Genomic DNA, 23,212 nt, shown 5'->3' on the forward strand with positions numbered 1-23,212 from the left:
CTTATTTCGTATACTGCGTGCATTCAGATACAACACCTTCAGTCCTGTATTTCCCGTCCTCTTTCTCATTGTCGTCCCTTTATCTGATGTGCTTGAAGTTAGATTCCTAGCACTTTCCAAACACTGTGTCCTATTTTGTGTTCTGGGGACTTTAATAGCCTCTCCTGGGCTCTCCTTTCTTTTCAGTTTTTTCATAATTTTCCATGAAGTTGAATCCACCCCCCGACATGCTAACCTGCTGCTTTGTTTCCCATTAGTCATACTTCTTGGAGTTTTACCCTTCCCTCCCCCCCACTTTCTAGTTTATGCTATGGTGTTTGTTGTGCTCATCTAAATACTTCTTAAATGTTGTGAGGATTCCTGCCTCTACCACCCCCTCAGGCAGTGGATTCCAGATTCCAACCACCCTCTGGGTGAAAATAATTTCCTCAAATCCCCTCAAAACCTCTTGCCCCTTACCTTAAATCTATGCCCCCTGGTTATTGACACCTCCGCTAAGGGGAAAAGTTTCTTCCTATCTACCCTATCTATGCCCCTCATAATTTTGTATATCTCTATCAGGTCCCCCCTCAGCCTTCTCTGCTCCAAGGAAAACAACCCTAGCCTATCCAATCTCTCTTCATAGCTGAAACACACCAACCCAGGTAACATCCTGGTGAATCTCCTCTGCACCCTCTCCAGTGCAATCACATCTTTCCTATGATATGGCAACCAGAACTGCACACAGTACTCCAGCTGTGGCCTAACTAGTGTTTTATTCAGCTCCAACATAACCTCCCTGCTCTTATATTCTATGCCTTGGCTAATAGAGGCAAGTATCCCATATGCCTTCTTAACTACCTTATCTACCTGCACTGATGCCTTCAGGGATCTATGGACATGTCCACCAAGGTCCCTCTGATCCTCTGTACTTTCTAAGGTCCTACCATTCTTTGTGTATTCCCTTGCCGTGTTAGTTCTCCAAAAATGCATCACCTTACACTTCTCAGGATTAAACTGCATTTGCCACTGCTCTGCCCATCCATGTAGAACAAAGAAACAAAGAACAAAGAAAAGTACCGCCCAGGAACAGGCCCTTCGGCCCTCCAAGCCTGCGCCGATCATATTGCCCGTCAACTAAAACATTTTGCACTTCCGGGGTCCGTATCCCTCTATTCCCATCCTATTCATGTATTTGTCAAACTGCCTCTTAAACACCACTATCGTACCTACTTCCACCACCTCCTCTGGCAGCGAATTCCAGACACTCACTACCCTCTGCGTAAAAAACTTGCCCCACACATCACCTTTATAGTTTTCTCCTCTCACCTTAAATCTATGTCCCCTAGTAATTGACTCTTCCACCTGGGAAAAGCATCTGACTATCTACTCTGTCCATGCCACTCATAATTTTGTAAACTTCTATCAAGTCGCCCCTCAATCTCCGTCGCTCTAGTGAGAACAATCTGAATTTCTCCAACCTCTCCTCATAGCTAATAACCTCCAGACCAGGCAGCATCCTGGTAAACCTCCTCTGCACCCTCTCCAACGCCTCCACATCCTTCTGGTAATGTGGTGACCAGAATTGCATGCAATATTCCAAGTGTGGCCTAACCAAGGTTCTATACAGCTGCAGCATGACTTCCCAGATTTTATACTCAATACCCCTGCCTATGAAGACAAGCATGCCATATGCCTTCCTGACTACCTTATCCACCTGCGTTGCCACTTTCAGTGACCTGTGGACCTGTACACCCAGATCCCTCTGCCCGTCGATGCACTTAAGGGTTCTGCCATTTACTGTATAATTCCTGCCTGTATTAGACCTTCCAAAATGCATTACCTCGCATTTGTCCGGATTAAACTCCATCTGCCATTTCTCCACCCAAGTCTCCAACCGATCTTTATCCCGTTGTATCCTTTGACAATCCTCTTAACTATCTGCAACTCCTCCAACCTTAGTGTCGTCTACAAACTTACTAATTAGCGCAGTTACATTTTCCTCCAAATCATTTATGTATACCACAAACAGCAAAGGTCCCAGCACTGATCCCTGCGGAACACCACTAGTCTCAGCTCTCCATTCAGAAAAGCACCCTTCCACTGCTATCCTCTGTCTTCTATGACCAAGCCAATTCTGTATCCATCCTGCCAGCTCACCTCTGATCCCGTGCGACTTTACCTTCTGTAACAGTCTGCCATGAGGGACCTTGTCAAAGGCCTTACTGAAATCCATGTATATAACATCCACTGCCCTTCCATCGTCGAACATCTTTGTCACTTCCTCGAAAAACTCGATCAAGTTAGTGAGACACGACCTCCCCTTCACAAAACCATGCTGCCTCTCACTAATACGCCCATTTGCTTCCAAATGGTAGTAAATCCTGTCATGAAGAATCTTCTCCAATAATTTCCCTACCACTGACGTAAGGCTCACCGGCCTGTAATTTCCTGGATTATCCCTGCTACCCTTCTTAAACAATGGAACAACATTGGCCATTCTCCAGTCCTCTGGGACCTCACCCGTAGTCAGTGAGGATACAAAGATTTCTGTCATGGCCCCAGCAATCTCCTCCCTTGCCTCCCTCAGTACTCTGGGGTAGATCCCTTCTGGCCCTGGGGACTTATCCACCTTAATATTCTTCAAGACGCCTAACACCTCCTCTTTTTTGATCTCAACATGATCCAGGCTATCTACACACTCTTCCATAGACAAATCGACCACTAAGTCCTTCTCTTTGGTGAATACTGATGAGAAGTATTCATTTAGTATCTCTCCCATTTCTTCTGGCTCCACACACAGATTCCCACCTTTGTCCCTGAGTGGGCCTACCCTTGCCCTGGCTACCCTCTTGCTTTTTACATATGTATAAAAGGCCTTGGGATTTTCCTTAATCCTGGTTGCCAGTGACTTTTCATGACCCCTTTTAGCCCTCCTGACTCCTTGCTTAACTTTCTTCCTACTTTCTTTATATTCTCCACAGGCTTCATCTGTTCCCAGCCTTCTAGGCCTTACGAATGCATCCCTTTTCTTTTTGACTAATCTCACAATATCCTTCGTTATCCAAGGTTCCTGAAACTTGCCATGCTTATCCTTCATCCTAGCAGGGACATGCCGGTCCTGAATTCTTATCAACTGACGTTTGAAAGCCCCCCACATGTCAGTTGTTGATTTGCCCTCAAACATCCGCCTCCAGTCTAGATTCCTCAGTTCCTGTCTAATATTGTTATAATTAGCCTTCCCCCAATTAAGCACCTTAACCCGAGGACTCATCATCCTGCAATCTAAGGCTTTCATCCTCACTATTTACAAGACCACCAATTTTCATGTCATCTGCAAAATTACTGATCATACCTCCTGTATTCACGGCTAAATCATTAATGTACACTACAAACAGCAAGGGTCCCAGCACTGAACCCTGCGGTACACCACTCATCACATGCTTCCAATCGCAAAAACAACCTTCGACCATCACCCTCCACCTCCTGCCACTAAGCCAATTTTGGATCCAATTTGCCAAATTGCCCTGAATCCCATGGGCTCTTACCTTCATGACCAATCTCCCATCCAGAATCTTGTCAAAAGCCTTACTGAAGTCCATGTAGACTACATCAACTGCACAACCCTCATCTATACAACCAGGCACTCCTCAAAAAATTCAATTAAATTTGTTAGACATGATTTCCCCCTGACAAAGCCATGCTGACTATCCTTGATTAATCCCTGCCTCTCCAAGTGGAGATTAATCCTGTCCCTCAAAATTTTTTTCCAATAGTTTCCCTACCACTGATGTTAGACTCACTGGCCTGTAATTACCTGGTTTATCCCTACTACCCTTCTTGAATAATGGTACCACATTCGCTGTCTTCCAGTCCTCTGGCACCTCTCCTGTGGCTTGAAAATTTGTGTCAGAGCCCTTGCAATCTTCTCCTTTGCGTTACATAGCACCCTGAGATACATCTCACCTAGGCCTGGGGATTTATCCACTTTTAAGCCCGCTAAAACCGCTAATAACTTCTCACTTTCAATGCTAATTTGTTCAAGTATATCACAGTCCCCCTCCCTGATTTCTACAACTACATCGTCCTTCTCCATAGTCACAGATAAAAAGTAAACATTCAAAGCCTCACCTACGTCCTCCAGCTTCAGAAACAGATTGCCACTTTGGTCCCTAATGGGCCCTATTCTTTCCCTGGTTATCCTCTTGCTTTTAATATATTTATAAAATGCCTTGGGATTTTCCTTTATCTTGCCCACCAGTGTTTTTTCATGCCCCCTCTTCGTTCTCCTGATTACTTTTTTAAGTACCCCCCTACACTTTCTATACTCTTCTAGGGCTTCTGCTGTTTTCAGCCCTCTGTATCTGCCATAAGCTTCCTTTTTTCCCTTATTCAATCTTCTATATTCCTTGACATCCAAGGTTACCTGGACTTGTTGGTCCTACCTGTCACCTTTATGGAAACATGTTGGCCCTGAACTCTCACTATTTCCTTATTGAATGACTCCCACTGGTCTGATATAGACTTTCCTACAAGTAGCTGCTCCCAGTTCACTTTGGCCAGATCCTGTCTTATCATGTTGAAATCAGCCTTACCCCAATTCAGAACCTTCATTTCCGGTCCATCTTTGTCCTTTTCCATAACTATCTTGAATCTTACAGAATTATGGTCACTATCCACAAAATGCTCCCCCACTGACACTACTACCACTTGCTCGGCTTAATTTCCTAAGATTAGGTCCAGTACCACCCCTTCTCTTGTAGGACTTTCTACGTGCTGGCTCAAAAAGCTCTCCTAGATGCACTTTAAGAATTCTGCTCCCTTTAAGCCTTTCACACTAAGACTATCCCAGTTAATATTGGGGAAGCTGAAATCCCCCACTATTATTACCTGATTATTTTTACATTTCTCTGAGATTTCCCTACATATCTGCTCCTCTATCTCCCCCTGACTGGAGGCCTATAGTACACTCCCAGCAAAGTGATTGCCCCCTTTTTGTTTTTAAGTTCTACCCATATGGCCTCATTTGAGGAACCTTCTAAGATACCATCCATCCTTACCGCAGTAATTGACTCCTTGATCAATAGTGCAGTGCCACCTCCTCTTTTACACCCCGCACCCCCACCCCCACTGTCACACCTGAAGATTCTATACAATCGAATATTGAGCTGCCAGTCCTACCCTTACCTCAACCATGTCCCTGTGACAGCAACAATATCATACTCCCATGTGTTAATCAACAACCTCAATTCATCTGCCTTACTGGTAAGACTCCTTGCATTAAAATAGATGCAATCCAGACTTGCATTATTCCCCTGTGCCTTAACAGATCTACATTTGCTCTTCCTTCCAGACTGACTTAGTTTCTCTTCTATATTTGTATGTGCATCACCACCTACTGTACTACTGTACCTCCACTCTGTATCCCATCCCCGTCAAATTATTGTAAACCCCCACCCCAACAGCACCAGCAAACCTCCCCGCAAAGAAGTTGGTCCCATTCCAGTTCAGGTGCAACCCATCCGACTTGGACAGGCCCCACCTTTGCCAGAAACAGACCCAGTGATCCAGGAAACTAAAGCCCTCCCTCCTGCACCATCTCTTCAGTCACGCATTCATCCTCTCTGTCCTCCTATTACTATGCTCACCAGCACGAGGCACAGGGAGTCATCCAGAGATTACAACCATTGAGGTCCTACTTTATAATATGCTACCTCACTCCCTAAATTCTTGTTGCAGGACCTCATCCCTCTTTTTACCTGTTGTTGGTACCAATATCAAGCACGACCACTGATTGTTCTTCCCCCTTCAGAATGCCCTGTAGCCATTTCTGTGACATCCTTGACCTTGGCACCATGGAGGCAACATCTAGGGCTGCAAAAGTGTCCGTCTGCACCCCTCACAATGGAGTCTCCTACCACGATTGCTCTTGCGCTCTTACTCCTCCCAGCTTGTGCAGCTGAGCCACACACAGTGCCGTGAACTTGGCCCTGGCTGCACGCTCCATAGGAATTTTCACCCTCACCGTTTTCCAAAACAGAAAAACGAAAGTGAGATGCACGTGGGGCTTTCCTGACCACCTGCCTGCCTCCTTTCTTCTGACTGATGGTCACCCATTCCCCCTCAGACCGCACTTCCTTAAGCTGTGGAGTGACCACATCTAAAACGTGCTATCCACGTAACCCTCAGCCTCACAGATGCACCGCTGTGTCTCCAGCTGGTAAAGCTGGTCAAGCCGGTGGCACTTCCTGCACATGTGGTCATCCAGACTGCAAGGAGTGTCTAAGAATTCACACATGCAGCAGATCATACAACACATGGGATTGAGCTCCCTTACAAACTTTTTGTTTTTAATTAAAAGACTAATTCCTTAAATTTAAGTCCTGCTCTGCTCACTGAAATCTCGCACTTTACAACCCCGCTCTGCTCACTGAAATCTCGCACTGTACAGCCCCGCACTGCTCACTGAAATCTCGCTCTTTACAGTCCCGCACTGCTCACTGAAATCTCGCACTGTACAGCCCCGCACTGCTCACTGAAATCTCGCTCTTTACAGTCCCGCACTGCTCACTGAAATCTCGCTCTTTACAGTCCCGCACTGCTCACTGAAATCTCGCTCTTTACAGTCCCGCACTGCTCACTGAAATCTCGCACTGTACAGCCCCGCTCTGCTCACTGAAATCTCGCTCTTTACAGTCCCGCACTGCTCACTGAAATCTCGCACTTTACAACCCCGCTCTGCTCACTGAAATCTCGCTCTTTACAGTCCCGCACTGCTCACTGAAATCTCGCTCTTTACAGTCCCGCACTGCTCACTGAAATCTCGCACTGTACAGCCCCGCTCTGCTCACTGAAATCTCACTCTTTACAGTCCCGCACTGCTCACTGAAATCTCGCTCTTTACAGTCCCGCACTGCTCACTGAAATCTCGCACTGTACAGCTCCGCTCTGCTCACTGAAATCTCGCTCTTTACAGTCCCGCACTGCTCACTGAAATCTCGCACTGTACAGCCCCGCTCTGCTCACTGAAATCTCGCTCTTTACAGCCCCGCACTGCTCACTGAAATCTCGCACTGTACAGCCCCGCTCTGCTCACTGAAATCTCGCTCTTTACAGTCCCGCACTGCTCACTGAAATCTCGCTCTTTACAGTCCCGCACTGCTCACTGAAATCTCGCACTGTACAGCCCCGCTCTGCTCACTGAAACCTCGCTCTTTACAGTCCCGCACTGCTCACTGAAATCTCGCACTTTACAGTCCCGCACTGCTCACTGAAATCTCGCACTGTACAGCCCCGCTCTGCTCACTGAAATCTCGCTCTTTACAGTCCCGCACTGCTCACTGAAATCTCGCACTGTACAGCTCCGCTCTGCTCACTGAAGTCTCGCTCTTTACAGCCCCGCTCTGCTCACTGAAATCTCGCTCTTTACAGCCCCGCTCTGCTCACTGAAGTCTCGCTCTTTACAACCCTGCTCTGCTCACTGAAATCTCGCACTGTACAGCTCCGCTCTGCTCACTGAAGTCTCGCTCTTTACAGCCCCGCTCTGCTCACTGAAGTCTCGCACTTTACAGCCCCGCTCTGCTCACTGAAATCTCGCACTTTACAACCCTGCTCTGCTCACTGAAATCTCGCTCTTTACAGCCCCGCTCTGCTCACTGAAATCTCGCTCTTTACAGCCCCGCTCTGCTCACTGAAGTCTCGCTCTTTGCAGCTCCGCTCTGCTCACCGAAGTCTCGCACTTTACAGCCCCGCTCTGCTCACTGAAGTCTCGCTCTTTACAGTCCCGCACTGCTCGCTGAAGTCTCGCTCTTTACAGCCCCGCTCTGCTCACTGAAGTCTCGCTCTTTACAGCCCCGCTCTGCTCACTGATGTCTCGCTCTTTACAGTCCCGCTCTGCTCACTGAAGTCTCGCTCTTTACAGTCCCGCTCTGCTCACTGAAGTCTCGCTCTTTACAGTCCCACTCTGCTCACTGATGTCTCGCTCTTTACAGCCCCGCTCTGCTCACTGAAGTCTCGCTCTTTACAGTCCCGCTCTGCTCACTGAAGTCGCGCTCTTTACAGTCCCGCTCTGCTCACTGATGTCTCGCTCTTTACAGTCCCGCTCTGCTCACTGAAGTCTCGCTCTTTACAGTCCCGTTCTGCTCATTGAAGTCTGTTTGCAGATTTTGGCAAGGAGGTCAAAGTGGCCCATTCAGGATTGGTGGAGTATGAGATTGGAAGCTGTGGAGGGAAGACCTCCGGATGAGAGCCCCGCTCTTCTCCCTGTGGCCCTGCATGTTCTTCCTTTTCAGATAATAGCCTTGAATGCTTCAACAGAACCTCCCTTGACCACAGCGCTTCTGACAAATCTTCCTTCTCCCTTAACTGTTCTCTCACGTTTAGCCCTGACTTTATTAGCAAACCTGCTGATAAGGGTAGTGCTGTTGTTGTCTGGCATACCGACCTCCACCTTGCAGAGGCTGAGCGCCATCTCTCAGATATTACCTCCCCCTGGACCATGACGAACATTAAGCCATTGTTTCCAGGACTGTCACTGACCTCATCTCATCTGGAGATCTTCCTTCCACAGCTTCCAATCTCATAGTCTACCAATCCTGAATGGGCCGCTTTAACCTCCTTCCCAAAACTTGCAGCAGGACTGTCCTGTTCACTTCACCCACCATTTCACCCAGTTCCTGTCCCACTTATTTCTTCCTATCTTGACTGTATTTTTACTCCCCTTGCCCAGTCTCTTCCCACCTACATTCGTGACTCTCCTGATGCCCTATGTCATTTCAACAATTTTTAGTTTCCTGGCCCTAAATGTCTCCTCTTCACTATGGATGCCCAATCTCTCTGCACCTCAATACTCCACCAGGACAGTCTGAGGGTTCCCCACTTCTTCCTTGAACACAGGACCAACCAGTCCCCATCCTCTTCCACCTGGCTGAGCTTGTTCTCTCATTGAACAATTTCTCCTTGAACGTGCCTCACTTCCTCCAAATGAAAAGGTGTTACTATGGGCACCCGCATGGGTCCTGGTTATGCCTGTCTTTTTTTGGGCTATGTTGACCATTCCTCCTTCCAATCCAACTCAGGACTCCTCCCCAAATTTTTTTCCCATACATCGATGACTGTATCAGTGCCGTTTCCTGCTCTCGGTTTGCTTCCAATTTCCATCCTCTATCACCTTCACGCAGCCCATCTCCGACACTTCACTTTCTCAAGTTCTCTGTTTCCATTTCTGGGGATAGGCTACCAACAAACATTCATTATAAGCCCACTGACTGCCACAGCTCTTCAACAACACCTCACACATGCCTCCTGTAAGGACATCAATCCATTCTCATTCCATTGGTTCAATGAAGACTGCAGGAGGACATGCCGGGAGCAGCACCAGCCATACCTAAAAAGGAGGTGTCAACCTGGTGAAGCTACAATGCAGGACTACGTGTGTGCCAAACAGCATAAGCAGCAAGTGATAGACAGAACTAAGCGATCCCACAACCAACAGATCAGATCTAATCTCTGCAGTGCAGCAACATCCAGTCGTGAATGGTAGTGGACAATTAAACAACTCACTGGAGGAGGAGGCTCCACAAATATCCCCGTCATCAATGATGGGGGAGTCCAGCATATCAGTGCAAAGGATAGAGCTGAAGCATTTGCTTCAATCTTTAGCCAGAAGTGCTGTGAATGATCTATCTCAGCCTCCTCCGGAAATCCCCAACATCACAGATGCCAGTCTTCAGCCAATTCAATTCATTCCACGTGATATCAAGAAACGTCTGAAGGCACTAGATAGTACAAAGGGTATGGGCCCTGACAACATTCTGACAAAAGTACTGAAGACTTGTGCTTTAGAACTTGCCACACCCTGAGCCAAGCTGTCCCAGTACAGCTACAACACTGGCGTCTACCCGGCTAACTGGAAAATTGGCCAGGTGCGTCCTGTACACAAAAAACAGGACAAATCCAACCCAGCCAATTACCGCCCCATCAGTCTACTCTCGATCATCAGTAAGGTAATGGAAGGAGTCATCAACAATGTTATCAAGCGGCACTTGCTTAGCAATAACCTGCTCACTAATGCCCGGTTTGGGGTCCACCAGGGCCACTCAGCTCTTGAGCTCATTTCAGCCTTGGTTCAAACATGAACAAAAGAGCTGAACTCCCGAGGTGAGGTGAGAGTGACTGCTCTTAACATCAAGGCTGCATTTGACTGAGTGTGGCATCAAGGAGCCCTAGCAAAACTGGAGTCAATGTGAATCAGGGAGAAAACTCTCCACTGGTTTGAGTCATACCTAGCACAAAGGAAGATGATTGTGGTTGTTGGAGGTCAGTCATCTCAGCTCCAGGACATCACTGCAGGAGTTTCTCAGGGCAGTGTCCTAGGCCCAACCATATTCAGCTGCTTCATCAATCACCATCCTTCCATCATAAGGTCAGAAGTGAGGATGTTCGCTGATGATTGCACAATGTTCAGCGCCATTCGTGACTCCTCAGATACTGAAGGAGTGTGTGTCTAAATGCAGCAAGACCTGGACAATATTCAGGCTTGGGCTGACAAGTGGCAAGTAACATTCGTGCCACACAAGTGTCAGGCAATGACCATCTCCAACAAGAGAGAATCCAACCATCGCCCTTTGTTGTGCAACGGCATTACCATCACTGAATCCCCCATTATCAACATTGACCAGAAACTGAACTGGACAAGCCATATAAATACTGTGGCTACAAGAGTAGTCACAGGCTAGGAATTCTGCGACGAGTAACTCACCTCCTGGCTCCCCAAAGCCTGTCCACCGACTACAAGGCACAAGTCTGGAGCGCGACGGATACTCCCCACTTGCCTGGATGAGTGCAGCTCGCGCAACACTCAAGAAGCTCGACACCACCCAGGACAAAGCAGCCCCGTTTGATTGGCACCACATCCACAAACATTCATTCCCTCCACCACTGGCGCACAGTAGCAGCAGTGTGTACCATCTACAAGATGCACTGCAGGAATTCACCAAGGCTCCTTCAACAGCATCTTCCAAACCCACGACCACTACCATCTAAAAGGGCAAGGGCAGCAGATATATGGGAACACCACCACCTGGAAGTTCCCCTCCCAGTGACTCGTCATCCTGACTTGAAAATATATTGCCGTTCTTTTACTGTTGCTGGGTCAAAATCCTGGAACTCCCTTCCTAACAGCACTGTGGGTGTACCTACACCACATGGACTGTAGCAGTTCAACTAGGGATGGACAATAAATGCTGGCCCAGCCAGCAAAGCCCACATCCCATGAATGAATTAAAAAAAACCAGGACAGCCATTCCTCACTGCAGGCCAAAAGCATCAGTCTGGTTGTCACACAAGATCCTACATCAACCAGAATGACCCGACAATTTAAAACAGCAAGAGGAGTGTCGGGATTTTCACCATTTAAAACAGCGAGAGGAGTGTCGGGATTTTCACCGTTTAAAACAGTGAGAGGAGAGCCGGGTGTTTCACCGTTTAAAACAGCGAGAGGAGAGCCGGGATTTTCATCATTTAAAACAGCGAGAGGAGAGCCGGGTGTTTCACCGTTTAAAACAGCGAGAGGAGAGCCGGGATTTTCACCGTTTAAAACAGCGAGTGGAGAGCCGGGTGTTTCACCGTTTAAAACAGCGAGAGGAGAGCCGGGATTTTCACCGTTTAAAACAGCGAGAGGGGAGCCGGGATTTTCACCGTTTAAAACAGTGAGAGGGGAGCCGGGATTTTCACCGTTTAAAACAGCGAGTGGAGAGCCGGGATTTTCACCGTTTAAAACAGCGAGAGGAGAGCCGGAAGCAGACAGGGGGCGGATCTGCGTGAGAACAGCAGCGGCAGCAGAGCCACATCAACCTGTTTCGACCTGTCGGGGCCGAATTGTGACATCACAGGAAAACAGGTAGATGACTGGTGGGTTTCGCTTCTGTGTCTCTTTTGATTGAGCAAGTGGTTTAAATCAGGAGATGTTATTTACATTGAAGAGTACAGTTAAAAAATTCACTTTTAAAATATTTAACATCAAAATTAATTAATTAAATAGAATAGAGATGGCTGGGCTGGCCATATATTGCAGCTGTAGTAAGTGGGAGCTGGTGGATGCCTGTGTTCCATCGTGACCACATCTGCAGCAAGTGTTGGCTGCTCGAGGAACTTCAACTCAGAGTTGATGAGCTGGAGTTTGAGCTTCGGACACTGCGACGCATCAGGGAGGGGGAGAGTTACCTGGACACTATTTCAGGAGGCAGTCACACCCCTTAGATTAATTACATCACACTTGGACGTGGTTAGGGACAGGACGGTGTGACTGCGAGTGAAGCAGGTATGGGGGTCCAGAATGTAGCTTTGGAGGAGCCTCAGCCAGTGCCCTGATCCAATAGCTGCGACGTTCTTGCTCCTGGGGTGGATGAGGGCACAGACTGCAGGGAGGATGAGCGAACAGACCACAGCACCATGGCACAGAGCGCCATTCAAGTGGGGGGGAGAAAAGAGAAATGTAACAGTAATAGGGATAGCATAGTTAGGGGAATAGATACTGTTTTCTGCAGCAAAGACAGAGTCCCGAAGGCGGTGTTGCCTACCTGGTGCCAAGGTTAAGGACATCTCTTCTGGGCTGGAGAGGAACTTGGGGTGGGAGGGGAAGGATCCAGTTGTCGTGGTCCAGCAACATAGGCAGGTCTAGGAAAGAGGTCCTGCTGAGGGACTACAAGCAGCTCGGAGCTAAATTAAAAAGCAGAACCACAAAAGTAATAATCCTTGGATTACTACCTGAGCCACGTGCAAGTTGGCATAGAGTAAATAAGATTAGAGAGGTAAATGCGTGGCTCAAAGATTGGTGTGCGAGAATGGGTTCCGATTCATGGGGCAATGGCACCAGTACTGGGGAAGGAGAGAGCTGTTCCGTTGGGACGGGCTTCATTTGAACCATGCTGGGACCAGTGTCCTGGCAAATCGTACAACTAGGGTTGTAGATAGGACTTCAAACCAAATAGTGGGGGGTAGGGATAAATTGAAGGGAAGTTTAAAAAATCAAAAAGAAATGAGAGAGCAGAGGTTCAGGGTAGTGAAGAGGCGAACGATAATCAAAGTGTGACAGGAAGGGGCAGAAAATATAAGCAGAAGAGTGCAGCAGAAATTAGAACCAGAATGAGCAATAATGGTAAAAAGTCAAAGCATAAGGCTCTTTGTCTGAATGCTTGTAACATTTGTAACAAGATAGATGAGTTGATGGCACAAATAGAAATAAATGGACTTGACTTAATAGCTATTACAGAGACGTGGTTGCAGGGTGACCAAGACTGGGAACTCAATATTCAAGGGTATTTGACGTTCCAGACAAGTAGGCAAAAAAGAAAAGGAAAAACAGAATTACCTGGAAAAACTCAGCAGGTCTGGCAGCATCGGCGGAGAAGAAATCAGTTAACGTTTCGAGCCTTCATGGCCCTTCGGCAGAACTGAAGCAGTTGCTTCAGTTCTGCCGAAGGGCCATGAAGGCTCGAAACGTTAACTGATTTCTTCTCCGCCGATGCTGCCAGACCTGCTGAGTTTTTCCAGGTAATTCTGTTTTTGTTTTGGATTTCCAGCATCCGCAGTAGCTTTTAGCTTTTTGTTTTTAAAAAATAAAAGGAGGTGGGGTAGCTTTATTAATAAAGGAAGGTATCAGTGCGGTGGTGACTCATGAAATAGGTGCAATAGAATCAGTTTGGGTGGAAATAAGGAATAGCAAGGGGAAGGAGTCAGTGTCGTCTATAGACCCCCAAAGAGTTGTCTTATCACAGGACAAAGTGTAAATCAGGAAATAATGGAGGCATGTAAGAAGGGCACTACAATTGTCATGAGTGATTTTAATCATCTGCATATTGACTGGATAAATCAGATTTGCCCAATCAGAGTTGCCATGACTCGTACATCCTGAGTCACTTCCAGTTGCCTCAGATGTTCGAAGCGCCTGATCATCTACAGGGATGGCTGCTTGAGGATAAGGAGCTCCCATTGAAATACTGGCTCATGACACCCATGCATCAGCCTCAGAATGCTTCAGAGGAGAGATACAACACAGTTCACAGTCCCACACGGTTCCTGATCGAGCAGACCATTGACATCCTGAAGATGCGCTTCCGATGTTTTTACTGCTCAGGTGGGGCTCTGCAGTACACTCCCGATAGGGTTTCACGCATCAATGTTGTGTGTTTGTCTTTCACAGACTTGCGCTGCAAAGAGGTGATTCCTTGTCAGAAGATGAAATGGAGGAGGATGAGAGCTCTTCGGAGGATAGGCAGCAGGAGGCCCGGGAACCTCAAGAGGGTGATGAGAATCAGCTTCCAAGGATGACGCCATCGAGGAAGCACAATGTGGGAGACGTGCCCATGCCACGTTCATTGCTACCAGACTCCAGGAGGAGTAAAGTCAAGGCAAGGGGAGATGGTCACATTTCTCCTGGCCCTTAATGCCATTCCATTGCATTTAAAGGGATGTCCAACCAGTCACATCGAGAGCGAGTTCAGCATTCAGACTTTCACTTTCAAGCCTCATGATTCACCAGACCATGATCTCTAAGAAGGTCAGCGGTGTGCCCTGTATGTACTCGCTCTGGGAAGTGAAAGCTGACACAACAGCGAGAACGCTTTGGCAGCTTGATGCAGTCATCACCACATTAATGAGAAAACACAGCGGCTAGTAAGATGAGGACATGGTTGGGGATTTCCTCCTCCCGTCCATGTCTTGTCCTTTATCACTACCACTGAGGAGACACATCTGCCATAATCCCTCAAGACTGCTGAGCTGTTCTTGCACAATGGTGTATCGAGAGGAAGAAAGGTTACAAGCTCATTGAGAACACACTTCCAATAAAGATTTTAACACATCTCCCTGACATCACACAAGAGTGCGGAAACTATTTTCAATGAGGTTGACAGCATGTGAATGTGAATCTCACAGAGGGTGATTATCACTGAGTGGGAGAATGGCTAATACTCGAAATAAGAGGATTCATAATCACAACGCATTCAGTTGACCACGCCATTCACTTAAACATCAAATGTATTAACAAAAGTGCAATATTTTTACAGTGCACACCCGTGACCCAAAAGTGATTTCCATGTTTCTCAAGTTCCCTAACCCTACCGCTACACCTGAGTGCTGCCCTGACATCCGCAGCAGAGGTGAAGACAACCTGCTGACTGCTACGTCCTGATGTTTGTGATGACCTTGGCGGATGTCCTCTGGTGGACCGAGGCCTGATACATGCCTCGATTAAAATTCCTTAGTTTACATAACAGAAAAAGCGAAAATTGTCACCAACCAATCAATCACTTACCTTCTTTGCTGTTTTGTCAGACATCAATTTTTTTTGGAATGCTCTGAACCCACAGACTCAGCACCCCCACCCCATCTCTTCAAAACTCTGTCTCTAGGTTACCTTCGATTTCAGGGAAGCAACTTGAGTCTTCTACAGCGAATGAAGATAGAACTTACATGAACTAAATTCCCAACTACGTAATCTGTCTACGTCTCATTTCTGTCCATCCCCTACATCTGGCTTGACAGCATAGATGCTGATAGGATGTTTTCTTTCATGGGAGAATCTGGAACGAGGGGCACAGTTTAAAAATAAGGGGTCTCCCATTTAAGATGGAGAAGAGGAGGAATTTCTTCTCGGAGTGTCATTAATCTTGGGGATTCTCTTCACAGAGAGCAGTGGAGGCTGGGTCATTTGATATATTCTAGGCCGAGTTAGATTTTTGATCGACAAGGGAATCAAGGGTTATGGGGTACAAGCAGGAAAGTGGAGTTAAGGGCACAATCAGATCAGCCATGACCTTTTTAAATGGCAAAGCAGGCTCGATGGGCTGAATGGCCTACTCCTGCTCCTATGTCTTATGATCTTCTGTATCTTGTTTCTCCTTTCCAATGCTACATTTTGGTTCATCATCAATTGACATCTTGTATTTTTATTCATTTACAGATGTGAGCCTTCATTGTCTACCTCTAATTGCCCTTAAGAAGGTGGTGATAAGCTGACTTCTTGAATACAACTGAGTAATTTACCATGCCATTTCAGAGAGAAGTTAAATCAACCAATGGAGTCACATATAGTTCTAATAATGGCACTTAGTCACCAATTAGATGCTCTTCATTTATCTTCTATGATGTTATGCTATCTAGTCATCGGGTAAAACTATGTATTTTTTTCCAGTGCAATTTCGATGGGCTAAATGGTCTCCTGCACTGTAAAGGTACTGTGATACTGTAAAAATTATTTGTTTTTGACCCATTTTATCAACAACTGCCTCAGTAAACGGAGGGCACATATTTCTACAAAAGGAGGGCAGGGGAAATTTTAAATGAATGCACCACCATGTTTGATAGGTACCATTTACATTCTGGAGGCCAGTCAAATGCACGGCTGGTTTCTTGGACAAGGCCATCCACTTCACTGTAACTAAAGTAGGTCCCTGAATTAAGAGCAAAGAACTGAAAAAAAGTGTCAAACAAAATCACGAATCAGAGATATTCCTAAGAAATAAATCACTGACCTTGGCAGCAGTTAGCTGGTGTCCCAGCAAAGCGTAGGTGACAAAGATAAGAATGGAGATCATGACAGGCAGTGCAGCCCACATGTAAACACAAACTGCATCAAGATACTTGATGATTCTAAGACGGCCCAGTTCCTTCTCCCTGTAGTTAGTAACCTTATCGATGAAATGCTTCTCCCAGGTGTAGAACTTTATTACCCGCACTCCAGAAAGAATCTCAGACATCAGCTGGGAAATCGATAAAAGACAGAGGTTAGCAGGTAAACCAGAGAATGGGACCCAGTCCGAGGAAACATTTACCAGGTAAATCTAGGAATAGGACCCATCACTTCAAGTCAACAGCACAAGACAGAGGCTCCCTTTCCCTTGTGTGCCAACAGCATAGTAACAGGGTTTCATCACAGGGTTTCCCCTCCCCCAATATATAGAGAACAGAGTTTAACACAGGGGCTCCCATCCCCTCCCTCAGATGGAAATGTATCTAAGTTTGCTGATGATACAAAACTAGGTGCAAAGGTAAGCTGTGGGGTGGACACAAAGCAACTGCAAAGAGATATAGACAGGTTAAGTGAGTGGGCAACAAGATGACAAATGGATTATAATGTAGGGAAGTGTGAAGTTATTCACTTTGGTCGTAAGAATAGAAGAGCTGAATATTTTTAAAAGGATACTTGTAAATGTGGATGTTCAAAGAGACTTGGATGCGCTCATACAAGGAACGCAAAAAGTTAACACAGGTGCAGCAAGAAATTAGGAAAGCAAACAGCATGTTGGCCTTTATTGTATGGGAATTAGAGTAGAGGAATAAAGAAGCCTTTCTACAGTTGTACAGGGTTTTGGTGAGACCACATCTGGAGTAGTGTGTGCAGTTTTGGTCTCGACATTTAAGAAAAGATATACTTGCATTGGAGGTTGTACAGTGAAGATTCACTGAATTGGACCCTGAGGCTGCCAAATCTAGACCTCCCTGGTTGTCTCGAGGAATACAGGGAAGATCAAACAGAAAAAGAAAACGTATGATAGGCACAAAGAACTAAGCACTGCAGATAGCCTAGACAAATATAGGAAGTGCAGAGATGAAATAAAAAAGGAAATAAGGAAATTAAAGACAGGGCATGAAAAAAGATGAGCACGTAAAGTTAAAGATAACCCAAAGATATTTTACCAACATTAATGCTAAAAGGTTAGTTAAGGAAAAAGTGGGACCTATCAGTGATGAAGATGGGAACTTGTGTGTAGATGCAGAGGCTGTGGGAAGGGTTTTGAATGAATATTTTGTCTCCGTGTTTACAAAGGAAAGGGAGGATGTAGATATAGTAGTCCAGGATGAACACTGCGAGATATTGGACGGGATAGTCATAAAGAGAGAGGAAGTACTCGAAGGGTTGAAATCCTTGAAAGTTGATAAGTCACCAGGGCCAGATGGATTGTTTCCGAGGCTGCTGAAGGAAGTCAGGGAGGAGATAGCAGATGCTCTGAGGATGATTTTCCAATCTTCACTAGATACAGGGGAGGTACCGGAGGACTGGAGAAATGCAAACGTAGTTCCATTGTTTAAAAAGGGATCAAAGGAAATGCCAAACAATTATAGGCCAGTTAGTCTTATGTCAGTGGTGAGCAAATTAGTAGAATCAATCCTGAGAGATAGGATTAACTGTCATGTGGAAAGGCATGGACTAGTCAGGGATGTTCAGCATGGATTTGTGAAAGGAAGGTCTTGCCTCACAAATTTGATTGAATTCTTTGAGGAAGTGACAAGAAGGGTTGATGAAGGTAGTGCAGTGGATGTTGTGTACATGGATTTTAGCAAGGCATTTGACAAGGTCCCTCATGGCAGATTGGTCAGGAAAGTAAAAGCCCATGGGATTCAGGATAATGTGGCAAACTGGATGAAAGGTTGGCTTTGTAATCGGAAACAAAGGGTAATGGTCGATGGATGTCCTTGCAAGTGGAAAGTTGTCTCAAGTGGTGTTCCACAGGGCTCGGTGTTGGGACCCTTGCTATTTGTGTTACATATTAACGATTTGGACGTGAACGTGGGGGGCACGATTGGGAAATTTGCAGATGACACAAAGATTGGCCGAGTAGTGGATAGTGTAGAGGATAGCGAGCCATAATCTCCAAACGATATAGATGGAGTGGGCGGTAAAGTGGCAGGTGGATTTTAACACAGAGAAGTGTGAGGTCATACATTTAGGGAGGTCAAACAGTTACAGGGATTACACAATAAATGGGAATATACTAAGAGGGGTAGATGAAGTGAGAGATCTTGGCGTACAAGTACACAGGTCCCTGAAGGCAGCAGTTCAAATAGACAAGGTTGTAAAGAAGGCATATGGAATGATCTCCTTCACTGGCAGAGGTATAGAATATAAAAGTAAGGATATAATGTTGGAATTGTATAAAACACTGGTGAGGCCACAACTGGAGTATTGTATGCAGTTCTGGTCACCACATTACAGGAAGGAGTTAATAGCTCTGGAGAGAGTGCAGAGGAGGTTTACAAGAACGTTGCCAGGGTTAGAAAAGTGTAGCTACGAGGAGAGATTGGATAGGTTGGGGTTATTTTATTTCAAACAAAGAAGGCTGAGATGACTTGATTGAGGTGTACAAAATTATGAGGGGAACAGATAGAGTGGACAGGATAAAATTGTTTCCCTTGGTGGGGAATTCGAGAACCAGGGGACATAGATTCAAGATAAGTAGCAGAAGGTGTAGGGGGGACATGAGGAAGAACTTTTTTACGCAGAGGGTAGTGGGTGTCTGGAATTCGCTGCCCAAGTTGGTGGGAGAGGCAGAAACTCTAAACACTTTTAAAAAGTACCTGGATCTGCACCTTAAGTGCTGTAAGCTGCAGGGCTATGGGCCGGGTGCAGGAAGGTGGGATTAGAAAGGGCACCTGGGTGTCCTCGGGCTGGCATGGACAAGATGGGCCAAATGGCCTCCTTCTGTACTGTAACTTTTCTATGGTTCTATGAGGGGGCTGTCCTATGATGAGAGGTTGAGCAAATTGGTTCTATTTTCCCTGACGTTCAGAAGAATGAGAGGCGATGTCACTGAAATGTACAAGATTCTAAAGATGCTTGACAGGGTAGATGCTGAGAGATTATTTCCATTGGTCAAGGATATTAAAACGCGGGGCAGTCTCAGGATAAGGGGCCAATCATTGAAGACTGAGATGGCCGGGGAATTACTTCACTTAAAGGGTTGTGAATCTTTGGAATTCCTTACCCCAGAGGGCTGTGGATGCTCCTTCATTGAATACATTTAAGGTTGGGATAGACGGATTTTTGATCTCTCAGGGAATCAAGGGGCATGGGAAATGGGGAGGGGTTGAAGCCCAAGATCAGCCATGATCATGTTGAATGGTGGAGCAGGATCAAAGGCTCATAAGGTCTACTCCTGCTCCTATTTCTTGTGTTCACAATGTAGCCAGAAGTGGGAGTGATGATCCCTGTGTCACTCTATTGTCTGTACACTTATACTTGCAACAAAATAGATGAATAACACAAATAGAAATGAATGGGTTTGATCCAATACTATTATGGAAATATGGTTGTAAAATGACCAAGGTGGGGAACTAAATATTTCAGGATACTTGGCCTTTGGAAGGGATCAGCAAAATGGAAAAGTGGGTGGAGGTAGCCCTGATAATAAAGGATGGGATAAAGACAGTAGAGAAGGGATCTTAGCACACAAAATTTGCAGAATCAGTTTAGATGGAGCTGACAAACAACAAGGAGCAGAAAGCATCATGAAAGTTGTTTATCGGCCCCCCCTAATGGTAATTGCAGTGCAGGGCAGAGCATGAATCAGGAAATTAGAGATGAATGTAGCATGCAGAACTTTTGATCTTCAAACAGATGGGATAAACTAAATTTGCAGGAGTAGTGTGGAGGGCGAGTTCATGGAATATATTCAAGACAGTTTCTAGAACTGTGTGTCAAGTAACCAACTAGGAAACAGACTCTTCAATCTCATATAAAAACAGAAAATGCTGGAAAAACCCAGCAGGTCTGACAGCATCTGTGGAGAGAAAAACAATGTCAACGTTGCAAATCCGTATTGCTCTTCTTCAGAGCGGAGAGCTGTGCTTTTATCTTAAATCTCGTAATGTGCCATGAGAAAGGGTAAATTAATTAATTATTTAGTAAAGCAACTTCTGGGGAGGAGTGATTGTAGTATTCAGGTGTTCAGGGCTGAAAGGGTTAATGAGTGAGACTGCAGAAACAGTACCACCCATACGATGATGATATAAGAGGGAGATACATGACTGAGTTAAAAAGGAGAAAGCTCATTGCTTAGACTGAGTAACACCTGTAGTCTTGTATATCTGTAAATAGTTATGTTTATCCAATAAACCAGTTGTTGTTCAGACATATCCATGTCTCTGCAATTGTTCCTTAGCCAATTGCATACAACAGGGTAGCAGCTGTGAAGGACCCTGCAATCTCCGAGAATCAACTTTAAAAAAGTTTGCCAGTCTGACTTGAAATAAGGCCTCAAAACCTGGTGAACCAGAAGATAGATACTTTTATCAGTAAGACAGTTGAAAATCTCCAAAAGAGCTCCATGGAAGACATGGAGGCAGAGGGAGAGGCAGAAAAAAATCAACTGTTCAGCTTACTACCATAGGACATGGTGATCCGTGAAAAATCCCGATCCAATAGCAAAGTAAAAGAACCTAGTGATGATCAAGGATGAGCAAGCCTTCAAATTAACGGCACAGAAAGCAGGCAGCAGTGAGCAAATTCCACTTTCACAAGCGTGGGTTTTGATATGCCCCGCAGCCTGAGACTGAGGTCGATGCCATTGCACATGGCAACTGCGAGGTAGCAATTGATTTAACAAAATGTCTCCTTAAACACGATTCCCCAACAGGAGGAAAGCAGTGAACAGGGCTTGGCAGTAACTTACAGCCATTAGTTTCAAAATTCTGCAAAGTTTAGGAACAATTACCAAAGAGGGTCAGCGGCCGCAGTGAGAGTATCAGTGAAAGCCTGGTCAGCACAGGAAAACTCCATTACTGCAACAGAAGTTTTAAAAAATCAAGGCAAACCTCCAAAGAGCTTTCAACAGCTATGGATTCCAAATTGACCTTGCCAGAATGATTTCGGCATGTGGAAGGGCCAGATCAAACACAGAATTGGGCACTAAGGAAGAAGAGATTTTTACGATTCAGAATTGCATCCGGATTGAACAATAAGTCTGAGGCTGAACAAGTCAACACATTATTGTAAAAGCCAAAAACTGCGGATGCTGGAAATCCAAAACAAAAATAAAAATACCTGGAAATACTCAGCAGGTCTGACAACAACTGCGGAGAGGTATACAGTTAACGTTTCCAGTCCGTATGACTCTTCAACAGAACTAAGGAAAAATAGAAGAGAGGTGAAATATAAGCCGGTTTAAGGGGGGGTGCGACAAGTAGAGCTGGATAGAGGGCCAGTGATAGGTGGAGTTAGCCAAAAGATGTCAGAGGCAAAAGGCCAAGAGGTGCTGACGGTGGAGATATTATCTAAGGAATGTGCTAATAGATGACATTAAGGGTAGAAAGCAGGACGAGCAAGGGACAGATAGCCCTAGTGGGGATGGGGTGGGGGGAAGGGATCGAAATAGGCTAAAAGGTAGAGATAAAACAATGGATGGAAATACATTTAAAAATAATGGAAATAGGTGGGAAAAGAAAAATCTATATAAATTATTGGAAAAAAGGGGGATCGGAAAGGGGGTGGGGATGGAGGAGAGAGTTCATGATCTAAAATTGTTGAACACAATATTCAGTCCGGAAGGCTGTAAAGTGCCTAGTGGGAAGATGAGGTGCTGTTCCCCCAGTTTACGTTGAGCTTCACTGGAGCATTGCAGCAGGCCAAGGACGGACATGTGGGCATGAGAGCAGGGTGGAGTGTTGAAATGGCAAGCGACAGGGAGGTCTGGGTCATGCTTGCGGACAGACCGAAGGTGTTCCACAAAGCGGTCACCCAGTCTGCATTTGGTCTCTCCAATGTAGAGGAAACCGCATTGGGAGCAGCGAATGCAGTAGACTAAATTGAGGGAAGTGCAAGTGAAATGCTGTTTCACTTTAAAGGAGTGTTTGGGCCCTTGGACGGTGTGGAGAGAGGAAGTAAAGGGGCAGGTGTTGCACCTTCTGCAGTTGCATGGGAAGGTGCCGTGGGGGGGGGTTGAGGTGTAGGGGGTGATGGAGGAGTGGACCAGGGTGTCCCAGAGGGAATGATCCCTGCGGAATGCCGCCAGGGGGGGTGAAGGGAAGATGTGTTTGGTGGTGGCATCATGCTGGAGTTGGTGGAAATGGCGGAGGATGATCCTTTGAATGCGGAGGCTGGTGGGATGATAAGTGAGGACAAGGGGGACCCTATCATGGTTCTGGGAGGGAGGGAAAGATGTGAGGGTGGATGCGCGGGAGATGGGCCAGACACGGTTGAGGGCCCTGTCAACCGCCGTGGGTGGAAAACCTCAGTTAAGGAAGAAGGAAGACACATCAGAGGAACTGTTTTTGAAAGTGGCATTATCAGAATAGATGCAACAGAGGCGAAGGAACTGAGAGAATGGGATGGAGTCCTTACAGGAAGCGGGGTGTGAGGAGCTGTAGTCGAGGTAGCTGTGGGAGTCGGTAGGCTTGTAATGAATATTGGTGGACAGTCTATCAACAGAAATTGAGACAGAGAGGTCAAGGAAGGGAA

At 46.1% G+C, this 23,212-nt stretch overlaps 1 protein-coding gene across 3 annotated transcripts in view; it reads right to left on the reverse strand.

The window, feature by feature from the left end:
• Nucleotides 1-23,212, reverse strand: part of abcc10 (ATP-binding cassette, sub-family C (CFTR/MRP), member 10) — a 235,541-nt gene that overhangs the window by 192,256 nt on the left and 20,073 nt on the right. For 2 of the 3 annotated variants that reach the window (XR_013576686.1, XM_078542807.1), the window contains exon 4: nucleotides 16,512-16,739. The exons of the other annotated variant lie outside the window; for it this stretch is intronic. Coding sequence is in view for 1 of the 2 variants with exons in the window: in XM_078542807.1 (XP_078398933.1) it covers nucleotides 16,512-16,739 (228 nt within the window). In the remaining variant the exon portion in view is untranslated. The remainder of the gene's footprint in view (nucleotides 1-16,511; nucleotides 16,740-23,212) is intronic. 3 annotated transcript variants of the gene reach the window in all.

This window comes from Cetorhinus maximus, chromosome 5 (assembly GCF_964194155.1).
Source record: "Cetorhinus maximus chromosome 5, sCetMax3.hap1.1, whole genome shotgun sequence".
In the NCBI taxonomy this organism is placed as follows: Eukaryota; Metazoa; Chordata; class Chondrichthyes; order Lamniformes; family Cetorhinidae; genus Cetorhinus; species Cetorhinus maximus.